Source organism: Gymnogyps californianus, chromosome 1 (assembly GCF_018139145.2).
Source record: "Gymnogyps californianus isolate 813 chromosome 1, ASM1813914v2, whole genome shotgun sequence".
Taxonomy (NCBI): Eukaryota; Metazoa; Chordata; class Aves; order Accipitriformes; family Cathartidae; genus Gymnogyps; species Gymnogyps californianus.
This window is the reverse complement of record NC_059471.1, coordinates 143,348,798-143,366,371: the sequence shown is the minus strand read 5'-3', so window position 1 is coordinate 143,366,371 and position 17,574 is coordinate 143,348,798. Positions and strand designations below refer to the sequence as shown.

Genomic DNA, 17,574 nt, shown 5'->3' with positions numbered 1-17,574 from the left:
GACTTTTGTTTAATTGCTGTCAATTTTTTGGCATAGAATCCTGTTTTTCCTGGAGAGCTCTTTGCTGGGTCATTCTGTGAATGCCATACGTGATCTTTGTAAGACTGCTTCCCAAGGGAAAGGGTGTTTATAGTGATGTTACTCATCTCTACACTTCTTGCCCCTCCCTGTGAGTTTTGGACCTCTTAGGTGAGTTTTAGCCAAACGTAAAGAGAATTAGTGGTTTAGAAAGTATGAAGTTCTTAACAATTTCCCTAAAATTATCAGCTGAACAGAGTAGAGATACCTAAGTATACTCACCTCCTGAAGTGGTATTGTAGTTCCACATCTGTTTTGAGACAGTGTGGCCAGTTGGCCAAAGCAGTGTAGACTTAGCTTGGAGCTGGCTGTATCACCACCACAGCACTGAAAGCAGGACTATGGGAATTAAGTAATGCAGTTAGAGTATTTTAGTCCGTAAGCTATGACTGTGTATTACGATTACCTCAGATTTTGCTCTAATAAATAAAATTACCCAAGCTCACAATTGTCTGGAGATGGGAAATACTTAAGTGACCCAGCTGAGTCCTATAAATAGAGAATAGAAGAAGAAAAGAAGTTCTTTTGTGCTTGGGGAAATATGGAAATAAGCATAGCCCAGTGTAAATTTTAGAAAGGGATGGGTTCCCCCCACTCGTTTCTCTTACTTGCCTTAACTGTTTAAAGACTCCTTGTAGAAATAAGTTCATTCTGTCTTGCAGACTTTTCTAGGTTGCCAAGAGAGTGACTTGAAATTTCCTAGATAATGTTTAATGAATAATGTCGCCGCTCTCTAAATAAAGCTTTGAGATTATGATTTCTTAAAACGGTTATGTTGATTAAGCTGAAAGTGTCTCACCTTATTTCTGTTTCAGGAATTGTGTTTAATTACAGTGAGATTTCTTTTCAGTAGTCATGTAGAACCATGGCTTTAAACTGTATACTTAATTTGACTTTTAAAACTTCAGCTAATTCAAATTTAAATAGATATTTCAATTGTAAGATGTATTTTATTTCTTGCATCCTTCAGTGCAAGCATGGAAGTGGAGAAATGGGCTCATTTGCATGCAACGTTCTCAAAAATATAGTGGAAGAGGGTGTTGTATTTTGGTCCATATCTTGAAACATGGGAAGTATAATAAGGTTTTTGTATGTTTTTCTGAGCTTTATGAAATTTGCCCTCAGTTCATATTTGGAGTCCATGGAACACTTCACTTTGACGGCTGTGACTCTGTGTGGCTGTAGTCAAATGACACAGCACAGCAAATGTTGCACGTGGGCTTGACTGCAGTGTAAAGAACAGATTTGGCCCTCCTAAACCAAGAGTTAAGCCAGTTCTTGCCAAAATGGAGCAGATGACCTCATTGCCATTAGTGTAAATATTGGCAATTGCACACAAATGTCTTCAGTCAATCGCTCAACTGGCTGTAAGTGTTTGCAGACAAACCGTAAGGGGAGAGGGAAATGTTGAATGGGTGGGGCCATGTCTTCCTTGAAACCAGCTGAGGATGACCTATTTTCTCTCCTTTGAAGCTAGGGCATCTAGAGGTGTAAGGCAACTTTGAAGTAAGCTGTGTGTATTGTAGCTTTCACATAAATATTTCTCCTACAATGAAATAGCTTGCTTGTTTCTCTGCTCTTTGTTTTGTTTTCTTTCACTCCTACACAGTATTTAGACCATATTAGAGATGTATAAATGTGACTTCCACTTGATGTTGCTGTTATTAATAAAGTTGTGGTTGCTATTTTCTCAAATGCGCTATATGTTTGATACTAATGAAGAACAAATATTTACAGGGCTTTGGAAGACATTACAGTGTAGTAAATGTATGCCTGTTGACTTGAGGTGATGAATCATGAGATGCTTATTTAATGCATATGACTCTTGAGTTGTTTGTCACAGAATTTATATACAGTGCAATCTCCTTTGCTAACATACCTGGAAAAGGATATTAATCTGCCACAGAATAAAATGCATCCCAGCTGCATCTTAACCTCTGCCGTGCTGCTACCAACTATCCAACCCTTCCTAGAATGGTGGTGAGCAGTGAGGCTTTCTAGGATGGGTCCATTCAGTCCTGCCTCTCTAGTAGGATTGTGATGTTTCATACTGATAATTTTTTTGTTAGTAGCTGGAATACAGAGCGAGGAAAAGGAGTGCTTCATGTAAAACCACCTGCAGATGATACTTATCCTGAAACAGATTCAAGGTTGGGATTTAGTGATTAAGCCTGCTTGAACCAGATTCAGACTTTTATCAAAATAAATCCTATCTCAAGAGCTGAAAGTAAGCGCTGCATCAGATATTGTTTTGATTTGCTGGTACATATCCTAAATATAATACTCTTAACTCAAGTTTTAAATTTCTGCTTTGAAATTGTCTGACTGAAATGTAGTTAGTGGAAGTAAAGATCCTTGGGCGTCTCTGACTTGAGCTCTATCACCGTCTCCAAAATGCCCTTGGGTTTTTGTACCTCAAGTCTGTGTGGAGTTCAGATGCTTTTTATATCTAATCCTGGGGAAAGGAGAGTACTAATTTAAGAGTTGTTGTTCCTGTTGAATTAATTCAAGTGTGAGAGTGTGAAACTTATTATTAAAAATGCAAGGTTATGTTCTTAACAGTGACCAAATAAAAAGAAACTTGAAGTCATCTGTTTCATTAGCTCACCTGCTGGTTTGTTTTCTTTCAAACATTTTGTGGTGATTTGAAAATGTTATGGAACACAGTCTGGTCAAGCCTTGTGGCTTCAAAATCGTGAGTCAAGATACAAAGTGTTATGGTGTGTGATGGGTTTTGAAAGCATTAGCGCTCCAGCCATCAGCATTTCTATAAAGGCATGTGAATTTTAGACACAATCTGTGATCATGAAGCTTTCTAGCTACCTCATCTCCTGTACTGCAGGCTCCCAAGCTGGTGAATCCTGTTTTGTGCTGCGGTTAAATCATTGCTAAATGGTTATCTCGGGTTTCTTCAGTTTGTTACTTGTAATCGTGAGCCAGCGAATGAAGCAAACTGATGATAGTGGAGGAAGAGCACTGATGCCCTGTTAATGAATTTGGGGATGATCTTGGTATACTGGTCTGGCCTTCAGCTTGCTCGTTAAAGGTCACCAGGGACAGCAAAGACTTGGATTCAGCCTCCATCTCTTTGGTTGACTAGGGAGGAAAAAAAGGGGGCAGAAGGGGAAGAGACAGGTTGTGCTGAGGTCTTTGAGATAGTAGTCACTTGTTTCTGTGTGTCTGAAAAGCAAACAAATTACATATTGGATAAAGATGGCTTAGAACGGAAGACAATGAAAAATCAAGAGGTGCAAGGGTTGAGATTAGGGCATCTTCTTCCCTCACAATGTTTTAAAGACAAACACACTTCCTGAAGTCAGAGATCAGACTGAGAATTAAAATACTGAAGATAAAAATACAATTTTCAAGGTGGAAGAATTATTTCAACTAATAACTCACTTGATAGTCGGCATTAAAATTTATCTTTAAAAGAGGTGACAAAAGGCGTGGATGAATTCTTTGCCTCCCTCTTATCACTCCCCCACTCCCAAAAGAAAACAAGTCTAATAATTCTTTCTGGCCAGTTCTCACCAATACAAAGAGAAGAGAGACTGCCAACTTGATTTTTCTGTGCTGTAAAGATAGTAGCTCAAGGAGAAGTGTTCTGTAATTAGGGAAAATATCTATTGTAGCATCCCCTGCTTCAAGGTAACATTTCTTTTCCTCATTTTTTCCCCACCATATTGTTAACTGCGTTGCACAAGGAGAAACTGCAAAGCAAGCAACAGCTCCTGGACTAGACAGTTGGGGGTTCTTGCATGCAAGTCAACTAGTAATTTGTCTGGGAAATGGTGACTTTGGGACTTCTGGCGAACTCTGGGTTATCTGGAGGCAAGATTTCTAGCAGCTATAGTTGCTAGAAGCAACCCCTTGTAGTTCAGAGTTTATACAAACTCGCATCTTGGTGCTGTCCTGTCCTCTCACAGGTAGTGCATGTATATATAGTTTGCATGTGTCTTGGATATCACTTGTGGCATTTGGATTTTGGCCTGTTTCACACAGACATTTGTTAGACCATCTTTTGGCCAGTCTCATGTGAGGAAAATTCCTTGGTGCTTAAACTCTGTCTCAAGCTTGTTCTCAAGCTCATTCTCAACACTATCATCTTCATGGTTGTGGGACCTCTGGTTTGTTTGCTTTAAGCAGTGCTTATTATCTCTGAGCACTCTTCTAGAATAGCAAAAGAATAACACTCCACAAGAGGAAATCACTTAGTCCCACTAAAATTGGATGCTACCTCTGTGTAAACACTTCGTTTTCAAAGTAAGTTGTACACTGATTTCAAAACCACAGCCTGTTCCTTTCTGATAAAATTTTGTGTGCAGAAGTGTATGTGCTTGATATTTTGACTTGAACCTGCCATGAAAGGGTTTTGCCCATTTATTAATGGGAAGCAGCATATCTTGTAAGATATTTCTCCTTCATCAATCCAAGGGAGGAGGCTTTTTGGTAAATACTAGTTAGCTTGTTTCCAGTAACCAATTCTGTATTTGCAGTCATCTTCATCTGGAAAATGTTACTTTGCTCTATACCAGGATTCTTATGGTAGGGAGGATCTGCCAAATGGCCCCGCTGTTCACAGGGGGGTACTGTCATGCTCTCCTGCATGGTTTATAAGCTCTTTCTGGGTAGCTGAACTGGCATATTTGTACTTGTTTAGGTTTTGGGGTGGGTTTTTTTTTTTCTTTTTCAATCAAGCTTTGCTTGTGCTGACTAACTATTCTTATTAACAGCTTCCAACCTAGGTGGAACAAGCTGCCTCTGTCTAGAGCCCTATCTGGTGTCATAATCGGGAAAGGCAAGGAGCACAACTTGGCCATAGTGCTCAGAGAATGAGAAATAAAGGGAAAGTGCCAAACTCTAGATGATGTTTGGTTATAGCTAATTATGAATGAAAGTGTACTCACTTTTAAGTATACTAAACAGCATGCTGATTATTTGTTGGGGGAACAGAAAGTTACTGAAGTGGTTGGTCAAAATTCTGCAGTTGGCTTCAGCTGCAGTAGGATTTTAGCCCTGATTTGAGGTGCGTGCTGCTTTCAGATGATGTGAACCTTCTAGAGATTAGAAACGAGGTGAAATCAACATCTTAATTTTAGCTCTCAGGGTTTCTCATGACTTAACACTTATGTCAAGGATAGATAGGTTCTGCAAACATCTGCTTGGATTATCTTTTTCTTAAACACAAGAAAAACCCTTTGCACTTTGTCAGTTCTGCCTGTCTTCTATGAAGTTGCAGCCTTTTGGTAGTTTGTAAACTAGCTGTGAAGAGGTAGCCAAATAGTAGCGCACATATATATGTGTGTGTGTTTATATATGTATATATGCTGGATTTTTCTTTACACTTAAAAACTGAACAAATATCTGAAAGAGTACGATATCATCAGCTAATTAGGATAAAAGGAGAACTTAGGGAAAATTTGTTTAATGCATAGCAAACAATGTAATTGAGGATGCTTCAGGCAAGGTAGTAGAGAACAAAAAAACACATGGGGGAGAGAGGGGGGGAGGAAGTAGTTGGGGGATGTCAGATTTCTGATGCTTGGTTCCAATCAGAAATACCTGTCACTATGGAGCTGATCACTGAAAAACTGGAGGGGAAGCTGTGATCAGAGGCATGCTTTGGCTTGTGTGCCTCTCCTCAGTAAATTTGCTTTGCATTCCTATTCCCAATTCTTGCTAAAATAAGAGGTTATGCATAAGGTGAACTGGTTTTGAATTTATGGGATTGTGAAATCTCAAGTGAGCTTTTCCCCGCCCAACCCTTTCCATTGGCTTCAGAGAGAAATTTCTACGGTATTGGAGGTAAGGGTTATTTTGCCTTCTGTATTGCAAAAGCACGATGTGCACTCTGGACACAAAGTTCAGATTGAAAAATGTATTTGGGGCTGTCAGAATGGCCCTCAGTGGAAAGGCAAAGAAGCTATTACTGGTACACGAGTTAACTGTCAGCAAATAAAGAACTGAATACATTTGAAGGAAAACCAGATGCTAATAAAAAGATGTTACAGAGTTATTGGGAAGCAGAGATAGACATACGGCCAAAAGGTTTTCTGGTTTTCAGACCTCTCTGTAAACTGCTACTGCACAATCCTAGAAACCAAACCAATCCTAGATTTTTTTTTTTTTTACTTATTATAGATTAGCTTTGCTTAGAAACTATGAGACACAGTGATTTCAGCACATAGATCTTACATTTCTAAAGTCTGTGTATGTTCTGTTTTTAGTGACAGGTCCCTGAAAGAATCCCATTAGCGCTTGTGGGGCACACAGTCCTTTAATTCAGCCCTGCGTATTGGTCCGATGGAAGCACATACCGCAAGCTGCTTTTATTGGTTCGCTATTGCTATTTAGCCTGTTAAAACTATTTGCCCTGTAAGAAATGAATGGGAATATTTCCCCCAAGCTCAGACTGTTTCAAAGACACTTTGTTCGGATCATTTGCCGCTTTGGTAAATGTTGTTTTCAAAATTGGAAGTGTCAGCAAATACCTCATTATTAAATGATGCCTCTCTTTAGTCTTTTTTTTTTTTTTTTTTTAAAAACATGGGTGGTAGGAAAACAGATGACCAAAACTGATCTGCACTGAATACAAGACTGTACGTTGTGTGCTGACTGGGCGGAAAAAATGCACTTGCTGGCTTGCTAAATTGAGATAATACTTTGGATGTTGACAGACAGAAAAACAATTAGAGCTGTCGGATGCTTTACCGACGTGTGCGTTGTCACGTGGAGAGATGGCTTGTTTTGTGCCAGTAAATCTGAACTGTTCAACTCTCAGCAAGATATTAAGTTGATTAATAAAGTTCCTTATGGCTGGGCTTGGAATGTGAAGTCTGTTTATTTGTGAAGACAACTGGTCCAGGAATGAACAGCGGACGTCACTGATGGGGCCCGTTAGGTGTTTTCTCAGTCGCTGTTATATTACAGGCTAGTAAAAGATTTTGTTCTGCTTCGTTTGTTGGTACATTAAAACAGTGTTACCTGACTGAAGTGTTTCTGTATTTGTGCACTGTTAATACTTGTGCAAATAGTAGTTTTCTTTGAAGTATGTAACTTTATGTGGGAAAATGTTTATTAAAACTCTTTGACCTCTTCGGGTTTTCAGGTGCTTACTCATGTCTCGAAAGACTATTTCTGTATACACTGGCATTCTTAAAAGCTATCATTTTTTTGTTGATTAACTATACAAGCATATTTGAAATGTGGTTTTACTTATACACTTGGACTTACTCACATTTCTTTTGTTTTCTAAACGGGTACGTTTGGACAGGGATTTTGGCGTGTATGTGCTGGACTGACTTTACAGCAGACTTGCTTAGTGCTTCTCCACTAAAGCTCGTGCTGTCAATGTGGTGTGACCCCACTGGCTTTAACGGGCTTTGAGGTGTGTTGCTGCTGACTGCCACAACTTGTCAGGTGAAGATCAGTGTCTCTTCTGGATCATGTGTCAATATTTGTCACTTGCTGAATAAGTATTTGGTTGTAGAAGGGAAATCATCTTTCCACTCTAGCTTGAGGGCTACACTAGTACATCTTTTTGATGCAGAAAGAGATGTTCACTTCACCCAGGAGAAAGCAGCTCTGATTAGACTGTAAACATGAACTGTACTAAGTATTTGCTTAGTTTTTCCTGCACCATTTCTGCCTCCACGTGCAGTTCTGTTAAATCCATCAGCATCATCAGATTCCATGTTTCTTGTGTAACCCTACCCTGCTTGTCTTTATTAATCTCCTCTAAATAACTTTCAGGTTTCTTTTGCTCTATTCCTGTGTTATCCATTTTCCTGGTACTTAATTTTTCAAAAATATTGTCTTTAGTTTTATCAGTTTATCCATATTGGATTACCTGAATACATGAGCTTCTTATATTACCATGGTTTATTTTTCCTCTATCTGCTTAAATAGCCCAGCTATGTCGTTAGCTTTTTCAGTTTGTTTTTGTTTGGGTTTTTTGTTTGTTTGTTTTAAAAGAAGAATCATCATTATTGGTTGTTTGGGGTTTTTTTGGTTTTAGGGGGAGGTTTTATATTTTTAAGACAACAATTCTTCTTGGAGTTTTTACTTTGAATTTTTTGAAATTCAGCATCTCAGCAGTTCCAGTTAGAAATTAACTTTTGTGAGCCATGATGCCAGTGGATCTGTTTATGCAGAAGAAGAGCAGCCCCTGGAAAAGCTGAACTCATAGCAAAACCACTAGAGTTCAGATCCGTAATTAATCTAGAAGTTAACACTAGATAAACCTTGAGCAGCTTGACTGTTGGTAACAAGACAGCAGAGGGCAAATGGCTGATTGCTAAGTCCTAATCTAGCTCCCTAGGTCTCTAACTTTATTTCTGTGCTTCAAAGTTTTTCTGGCATTGAGTGCAGAAAGAGATTTTTGGACTCATGGGATTTCTTTGTTTCAGAAAAAAGCAACCCTCTGACCATTTTTTTTCCATTTACAAACTTGGGGAAATTTCTTTTTTAAAATGAAATTGGGAGCTAGTATACTATATTAGCTGGTATGACTTTGGTGTTATTTCAGCAAAGGCGGTAGAACCATGCCCAAAAGCAAGAACTGACTAGACTAGATGGTAGGGCTTGCTTTTTTGTTTAGTATCATTGCAGTGCCTATGGAAAAACCTAGGATAACACGTTAGCCAAAGCCTGTTTCCTCACAGAACCAGCACCGTCTTGGCAGGGGTTATACCACCTCTACAACACTTTCCTTGATGCATCTCCTTGTTCTAGAGAAAGAGAGAAAACAATCTGTCTGCTTGCTTTCCTTTTTGGATTTTCCAGCACTGGTACTTAAATGCACACGTTTATTGGGACTAGGAACCTTCAGCCCCTTCTGTATGGAGAGCAAGGTTGGACTCTCATGGATGGCTGTAATTAAATATGTTTCCCCCTTGTTTTGCTACGCCACCACCTGCTAGGAATTACTGAACAAACACTGAAAGCATCTGTAACCAGTCCCTTGAGACATCCAGGCAGTATAAAAAGGAAGAGGGGCACCTTTACTCTGGAGTTGTTTATTTAATGCTATTTCTCTTGGTGCTCTTTTTGTAATAACTTTTAATATTTTAGGAAATAAACTGTAATGAAACTTCTGGTATGTCTACAGAATGGGTAGACATTGCTCTAAAGCATGGGATGTTTGATTCCTGTTATTAAAGAAAGGAGGCTGTATTGCCTCTTCTACCCCATAGGTTTTAAGGTGAATGTTAACTTTTTAAATTGGTAATGCCTCACTATAAACACCAGGATTTTTCTCTCTTCTAGCTGCTAAGAGAAGTCTGCTGCATTATCTCTGGTATAGCTGCAAGTATGACTTGACTGATTTGCATTCATGGCTCTTGGATGATCTGATGAACCATGGAGCTCAAAGTATGGGTGGATGGAGTCCAGAGAATTGTGTGTGGGGTCACCGAAGTCACAACATGCCAGGAAGTTGTAATAGCACTTGCTCAGGCTATTGGTAAGTAACTCTGTCAGCTGGGTGTCTGCGAACTGGGGTGAAGCTTTTTTTTATGAAGCTAAACCCAAGGGGAGGTGGGATTGCACTGAATATCAGTAGAGCATGAACATATAATGCACAGTGGGATAACCTTGCAGTGTAAACTTGCAGCCTTTGATTTTTAACCTGCCAGAGAGATTAAAAAGAAAGAAAAGAAACACTTTGGCATCTATAAACTTTCATTCTGTACAAATTTGTTCTCTAAATAATAATATGCTGCTGTTTGTCATTGTAAATACAGCCTGGACTAAAGAAGGTGCTAAACTGTCAATGTTTTGAGTACCAAAAAAATATCAAAGCAGTGCAAAATAATTGGCTGGCTTTCACAAGCTTATGATGTTCATTGAAACTACACACACTGTAAGTATCCCTAGCTATATTGGGAATAGTATAGATCAATGAAATTGATCCTTCAAGTTCTCCTCTTACTCCTGCACGCCACATAACTTAGTACTAATGAAAGGGTAACTTGAAGTCTGTTCAGTGCTAGCTATTTGCTGAACAGTTTGGGGGGGATCTTTCAGGCTCCACTACAAGAAAGAACATTCCTTCAGTCTTGTCAGATCTTTCTCAGTGATTGAGAGCATCCTGAATAAGCCTGAACTTCATCCCTTCAGTGCTTCCAAAGCTGAATCTTATTCTTTGCTAAAATTTTATAATTGGTTTTATATACTATTTAAATTTAGACATTAAAACCTATGTCTTACTTGCCCTTAAATTATGAATTTAATTTTTAGCTTTCGCATTTTTCAGTATTGCAACAATTTTGCAAGATTCTATTAGCAGTCTGACTTGACTGCAAAATAATAATTTGCTAATAAAAAACAACTTAGGGCCATGAATGTCAACTAGATATTCTACCTGTAAGCATGAAGTCAATTTCCCTGAATTTGTGATGTTTATTTATTTAAATATGTACTTCTGAACATCATTTCCATGTACTTTCAGCTGATGGAGTAGAAGACTGGCACTTTTCTATTTTATATCTTAAGGGGATTGAACACAATGCTAGCATGTGTATATCTATATGTGTCAAATACCTTTTAAAGTTTCATTTAAAAATAGTGGAAAGTCACTATGTGTCTAAAATCTTGTACTCGATGGTTAACTGTCAAGTGTGCTTTTACTGTGTTGCAGCTTTTCATTTAATGCTGATTGGTTTATGAATTGCTTGCTTCCATATCTCATTTTCTGCCTGTATGTTTTTTAAAGACACAATTATGCTAGCATGATTATTTCCTAGTAATGATTAAGTATTACATATTTAGAAAAAATAAACTGGTTGATAGACTTCTGTTCTTTACTTTGCTTTCAATATCTCTTTCATCCTGTTTCCTTTGCCTCCTCCCACAAAACAAAAAATGTCAGGCTCCCAGTTCTAGATCATAATTTAATGTTCTCCTGTGTAATTTCTTTTTGTTTTTTCTGTATCCTCAGTTATTAGCCTGAACTCTGAAAAGACTGCATCAGCCTTGGAAACACACACAATTTTTGTCAACTCAGCAGATGTCCTTTTCTGTGACACATCACCAGTTTATCTGGGATATGCGACTCTGGTGCCATGCGGAGATAAATTCCAGTTGCAGCCAGAGCCCAATTAAGATAATCCTTTGGAAACTCCTTCCTGAGGCAAATATCCTCTCTAGAAAACACCGAGAGTAATTGCACTCCAGTTTCTCACCGGGGCTGCTAGGACAATATTAAACACTGTATAAATTACACGTGCGTGTCTTTGGCAGATAGGACTTTCCCAACTCTCCTGTCAGGCCGTTCATCAGAAAAGCAACCATATGTCTGCTCCTTTGATTTGGCTATAGGTACTAGCTTACCAGGAATAATTGTCACTTGAATTTGAATGGGAATCTATTAAAATGTATCCCTTTAGCTCTCACCTGACATTTGGTGGTGGAAAGTAGCCAGTCTTAGTTGGCTTCCTCCTTGGTTGGCTCTGATCTTATTTTCCACTTTGCAGTCTGGCTCTTTCAGCAGTCGCATAGCTTAGCAGGACTCAATATTATTTTGTCTGTTAGTCTGACTGCAAAGTTTTTGAGATGCTCCTTTTGTTTTACCGTGTTTTACAGTTTATTGCTAGATCCTTAACTTAAAAAATACAACACACACACACAACGCAGTCGTCTTCACTGAGCCTGAAATATGAACTGCAGTAGATATATTATTTGTGTTGAAGTGCAGTGTCTGGAATATCTGCAAATTAACTTATTTTACAGCCGTATCCACTGAAGAAAGCACAAGCCAAAGATACTTGGATTAAGATATCCATAGTTCAAGACGCTTCTCATGGACAAACTGAAGCTACCTCTATTCTAGAGATATGAAAAATAAAGCTTTACAGTGTATTTCAAAAATAGGAAAATAAAAATTATCATAGAATGGGCTGTGGTTGGAAGGCACCTCTGAACATCATCTAGTCCAGCTCTGCTGCTCAAAGCAGGGTCAGCTAGAGCAGGTTGCTCAGGACCATGTGCAGTCGGGTTTTGAATATGGCCAAGTATGGAGACTCCACTACCTCTCTGGGCCACCTGTTCCAGTGTTCAGTCACCCTCACAGTAAGAGTGGTTTTTTTTCCTTATGTTTAAATGGAATTTCTTGTATTTCAAGAAATTTCTTTTGCTATCACTTGATCAAATGAAGGGCCATGTCTCCTGATCTCCCGCTGTGATAAGAGCAACAAAAAGGTTTCCATCTATTTGCTTTCCAACTCTCCCCTCATGTCATGCAAATTCAGTAATAACTTTCTTCAGGATACAAAAGTATTCCTTTTTTTTTTTTTTTTTTTTTTTTTAAAGGCAAAGACAAGAACTTATGTTCTAGGGCTATTTTAGTCAAACAAAAAGATGCTGGGCTATGCCCCTTTGTAGGAGGTTCTGTCCCATACCCAAAGTGTAGTCTAATCCTTTGGCAGTGAAGTTCTGTGACTTAACTTGCCTGGCTAATGCTCCTTGACCTATTCCTTACAAATTGATATCTGGTACTATTACTCTTTCAGTGGAAAGGCCTGCTTGTCTCTCTTCCTTTGTGGCTGAATAACATTTGTGTTACCTGGTCATGTGCTATTATGTCCTTCCCCTGTTGCCTATCTCTTGATCATTGAGGAACAGGAACTGATTCTACTCCAAGCTTCGGTACAAATTAGGTTTTTTTTAATTTCCATTTGGCTTGAAGTTAAAAGCGTTTGAATTAAATCTCAGGTAAACCTAATTCTTTAAAACAGAAAGAAAAGAGAGAGTTGTCTCTTTTGGTGATCCCAGCAAAGCTTATTTTAAAAATACATTTATATATTTTAGTGAATGCGAGAGAGAATAATATCAATTGGATATAATTTTGGATACTGTAATTGATTGTGTCTCTAACTTAGAAGGAGTTAGAAATGCCTTAGCTGGAGGGAGGGCGCTGGAATTCTGTTCAAGACAGACAAAAAACTATCCGGTTACAAGTTTCCAGAGAGTGAAATCACCTCCCACTGGGATCTTGAAGAACACTTGATATTACCTTTTATGAGTTTTATCCAGGGCTGCTTTATTTCTTTTTTTTTTTTTTTTTTAACTCAAACTGCTTGCACATTACAAAGAGGAAGATTTGGCCTTATAATACAAATAAGAGAAGTGATCATTTCATCATGAGAAACTAAGCCCTCACCAAAATGTAAAAATATACCACAGCACACAGTTTAAATGGAGAACCATGAGTCTCGTTTTAAAAATATTTTTGCCAGGAGAGATGAGCTAGATTTTATCACATCTGTCACTGTCTATTTTAAAAATGTACGTTTGACAGCAAATTCTGCCTGTTGTTCTGCTTCCACTAGCTTTTCTGTGCATTCTGTGAAAAACATGCCAGAATGGCTTCATATAAACGCTGCTTGCTCATTTTGATTCCTCTTCTTAATTTGGGCAACAGAGAAACAAGTAAAAAAAAAAGTTATTGATACTTTTCAACTGTACGTATGACGAGATGGTTGGTGAATCCGGTCAGGGGTCTGTTTTGCAAAGCAGTATATGGACTTACAGTCGAGTGTGTGTGAGCATAGTGGCTCCTCAAAAATCCTCTCAAAAAAATCATTGTAATACTGAGGGGAAAAACAGATGGTATCCTAAAAGAAAGAGAGCTAATCATGTTAGCTGATAGTTTAGGCAACTGTAGTTTAACTACAGAAGATTTATCTTTTTTTTTTTAAATTGGCTTTTACTGGGTGTTTTCCATTCAAATCTGAAAAAATAAAAATCTTCCAAAGGAATATGGTGATGAATAGCACAGTCACAAATATGCTTGCCCTGTTTCTTCAGAAGTGTTCTTCTGTGAGGAAGATTTTTACTGCATTTGTTGTGATTTCTTTTCTCTCTGGAGACTAGAGTGCATCTTCTGTACTCAGAATGACATGTTTGTTTCCTAGAAAGAGAATATTTTAGCCTAGAGAAGCGAAGCTTGATTTTCTTACCAAAGTGCACTTTTTTTTTCTGCCCTCCCCATAATTTTCTGTGGCAAATAATTAAAATGGCAGACTTGCTTTAAATAGTGCTGTGGATTTTGGTTTTCTGGCTCTAGCACCGTATCAGGAGAATATGAGCAACAATTCACTGAACAAGTAGTACAGCTGTCTCTTTTTAAAATTAAACAAATGCAGCTGTCAATTTTTTTATTGCAGTTGAGTATTTTTCCTCAAAGATAAATGGGGTGAATTTATGAAAATAAAGCACAGATTTGTTCATGCTGTTTCAGACATGCGGTACAGCTTTGTAAGGCTCAGCCAGAGTTGTATCTGGAAAAATCACACCACTTCGTTGTTGTCTTTTTGCATGTTCATCCCTTCCTCCAAATAATCTCTGCTAAAGCAAGTGCCAGAGCTGGCTGTCAGACACTTTGAGAGAGAAAAGAGTCTGAGGTTGAATTGAATCATAGTGCTGAATCTGAAGAGGATTAGAAAAAGGGAACAATTCTTGTTTAAAAACCTTAGTTGGTACACATTGAAAAAAAAGTAGTTTACTGCTAAGAATCACTTAGAACTTGTGTTATTTTTGACCCCAAAATTTCATTCTCTGCTGCTTCAAACAGCAACATGAAGAGGGATAATAAGTACAAGAAAGCTGCACGCTGTGGTGATCCCATAGTGTGATCATATAAACGTTATGGTTCAGAAATCTAGTGACAGTAACCTTGCTGAAAGGCATGGTGGCTGGGTGGGATGATTTGTTGCCACCTTTCATGATGTGGTATGTCTAGCGTAGCGTTGGCGTGTGCAGCAGAGACCTGGGCCGCTTGATCTGCTTTCCTACGTCTTGCTGTTTGACCTCGGCCAAACTGCTCCTCCGCATTGTTTTACCTAGTTAGGAAATGGGTCTAAAATAAGTGCGGTATCTCGGGGTGCTTAGACAAAAGGCAGTTGAAAGTATGAAATGACTTTAAGTGCTTTGTTTTGTCAGATTGTGATAAACTCTTGTATACCCTTTTTTTGAGCGAAAGGATAATAGTAATAAACTAAGACTTCAATCCTGATAAAGACATTGTGAGCACAGCTGTACCTAGTGAACCAAGCAGACTTTCACTGCCATTAGACTTGAGCCTGTATATCTCTGTGGGCATGTTTCCCTAGGACTGGATTCCTACTCTGATTCTCATTGTTTTCTATGGTATGCATACATGTGTGTGCAGAATATGGCATGAGTTAAGAAATCCGAGTAATGCAAACTCTAACTTCTATTTTAAAGGCTTTTTTACTCTTAATCTTTCTTGGCTATTTAATGAGTTCTCAGGTAGCTAGAATGGTGGTTTTTTTAAATTGCTATGGATGTTAAGTATCACATAATGAATGAAATGTCAGCTTCATATTTCAAAGATATTGAGTTCAAATCATACTGGGTTTATTAAAATTGCCAGCAATTACTTTTCTATCAGTGCTGTTAAAGATTCAGGAGTTAATGCTGTTGCCCCTTTGGTAAGGCAGAGCCTTTTCTCCCATGTGTTCCACATGTTAAGAGTTCTTACAAGATTTTACCAATATACAATTTTTTTTTTCCTTTATATTGCCTTCTTAAGGAAGACAGCATCCTTTAGCCGAGGGCTGGAGGGCTATCTCTGGGAAACCAAGTGGGTCAGAAAGCTGTATCCAGGCTGAGGAGAGGGTGCATTTGTCAGTGCCCCCAGAGCTCTGAGCAGTCTGGGTTTGGCTTGAGCATGTGTTCCCATGCCTGGCTTTACCTCCATGGAAACGTGCGCACAGACAGGTGACAGTATGTATGTTCTTACTATGCACTGTTGTGAGTTTGGGGTGCTAATTCAGATTCAGCTCAAGAGCAAGACCAGTACAACTTCCCTTTTAGTTTGGCTGTCTTAAAAGTTCTGTCTTACAGGCAGGTTTTTTTAGTTGATTTTGTTTTGTTTTGTTTTGAGACTGTCCAGAGTGCCACCTTGCAGGGCAGGTCTTTGGCACAGCTGCTGTGCAGCAGCAGAGGTGATGGGATCCCTGGGAAAAATGGGAGCTAGGAGTATGCCTGCCAGACAACTCCCCTGGCACCAACTGCATCCTGGTGGACTCGGGGAAAGAGGAGAAACTGGGAGCAAGACCGCATGACCTCTAGTGACAAAGGCCTGCTCTTGCCCACCCTAGCCCCTTCCCTAGGGAAGAAGAGGTACTCCCATGTTTAAGACTGCTCATCTAGCTACCTTTCCCAGAAATTATGTGAGGCCAGGGCAGTGACTCACCTGCTTGCACTAACTCACTGCTGTAGGTCCTGGCTGTGAAGCATGGGAGACACTTAATGAAAACATGGATCTTACTTGGTGCTTGAAATAAACTTTTGTAGCCTGACTGGCAAGATAAGGCACAGATACGTTTTCACATGGTGTATCGTGCCACCTGCACACAAAAAAGTGTAGTGCTTGTCCCTGAAATGCTTTGCATGTAGAGGATGATGCACTTTTGGGAGGGAGAAAAGGGATGAATCACTTCTGTTCTGAAAAACAGTATTGATGACCTCTCAGGTTACAGTCCTGCCAAAAGTGTTGCATGAGAAACACTGCTACTGCTACTTTCCTTTAGAATTTCATTTTGACTTTTGGCGGCAGAAATAGTCGCTCATGTCTACTCTGTTAGCTGCAAATATTAAAGCATATAGAGAAGCTTAAAGTAAATAAGTTATATGGGTCCTACTACCTTCATGGAGTGTAATTAAAAGTCCACCTCTTGAGAGTCTAAAAAAAAAAAAAGTTCAATTACCTTGTTCCTATATTTCATTAGTTTAATTACCGTTCATTGTAATGGAATCTGTGTTTAAATTACCAAATTACATCAATCCCAAACTAAGACTACAGTGGTTGGGCACATGACATGGGCACTCGGGTCCAGAGCTTGCTGTTTGGCTGTGCAGCAGAGCAGTGGCTGAGCCAGGATACTGGCTGTAGTTAGCTCTTTAATGTCTCATTGATCAAGCGATAACCGGTGGCATTAGAGCCGGGTTCAAACCACTTGTGACAGCTAGTTGCAGGCTATCAGAACATCAGCGTTCTGGAGTCCATGTATTTCCTTTTTTGATCTCTTTCTTACTTTTAAAATAAAAGATTGTTTTGAAGATGTTCCTGTATTAATAGAACCTGTGATAAGGTGGTATGCTTAGGTAGCTGTAGGTGTGAACCTGTTAACCTTGACACTGGCCCTTTGTGCAGATGCAGTGTGCTTTATTATATGTAAATAAATACCTACTTCTGTTATAGCTTGTCATTCGCTGTCTTGCAAAACAGATACAAATTCTTGATGATTGTTTTGAGATGGTAATACTATATGGTCTATGTAGAGGACCATTATATGGTCAGTGGGTCAGCACAGAATATTAATGAGAAGTAGCTGGCCAGTGAATGGCATATGGAGGCTCTGTGCTTTCTCCAGCCCCTGAATTGCTGTTTTCTGAAGAGGGAACCATAGAACACAGCACTGCTGGTGCTTGTTTGCGGCTGTCTGCATTGTTTTCTCTACCATTCTCATT

The 17,574-nt window shown here is 39.0% G+C and overlaps 1 protein-coding gene across 1 annotated transcript in view; it reads left to right on the top strand.

Moving 5' to 3' along the window:
* RASSF8 (Ras association domain family member 8) overlaps nucleotides 1-17,574 on the top strand; it is an 89,631-nt gene that overhangs the window by 60,994 nt on the left and 11,063 nt on the right. The window contains 1 exon segment of the mRNA XM_050914011.1: nucleotides 9,346-9,541. Coding sequence (XP_050769968.1) covers nucleotides 9,439-9,541 — 103 coding nt within the window. The 5' untranslated portion in view covers nucleotides 9,346-9,438.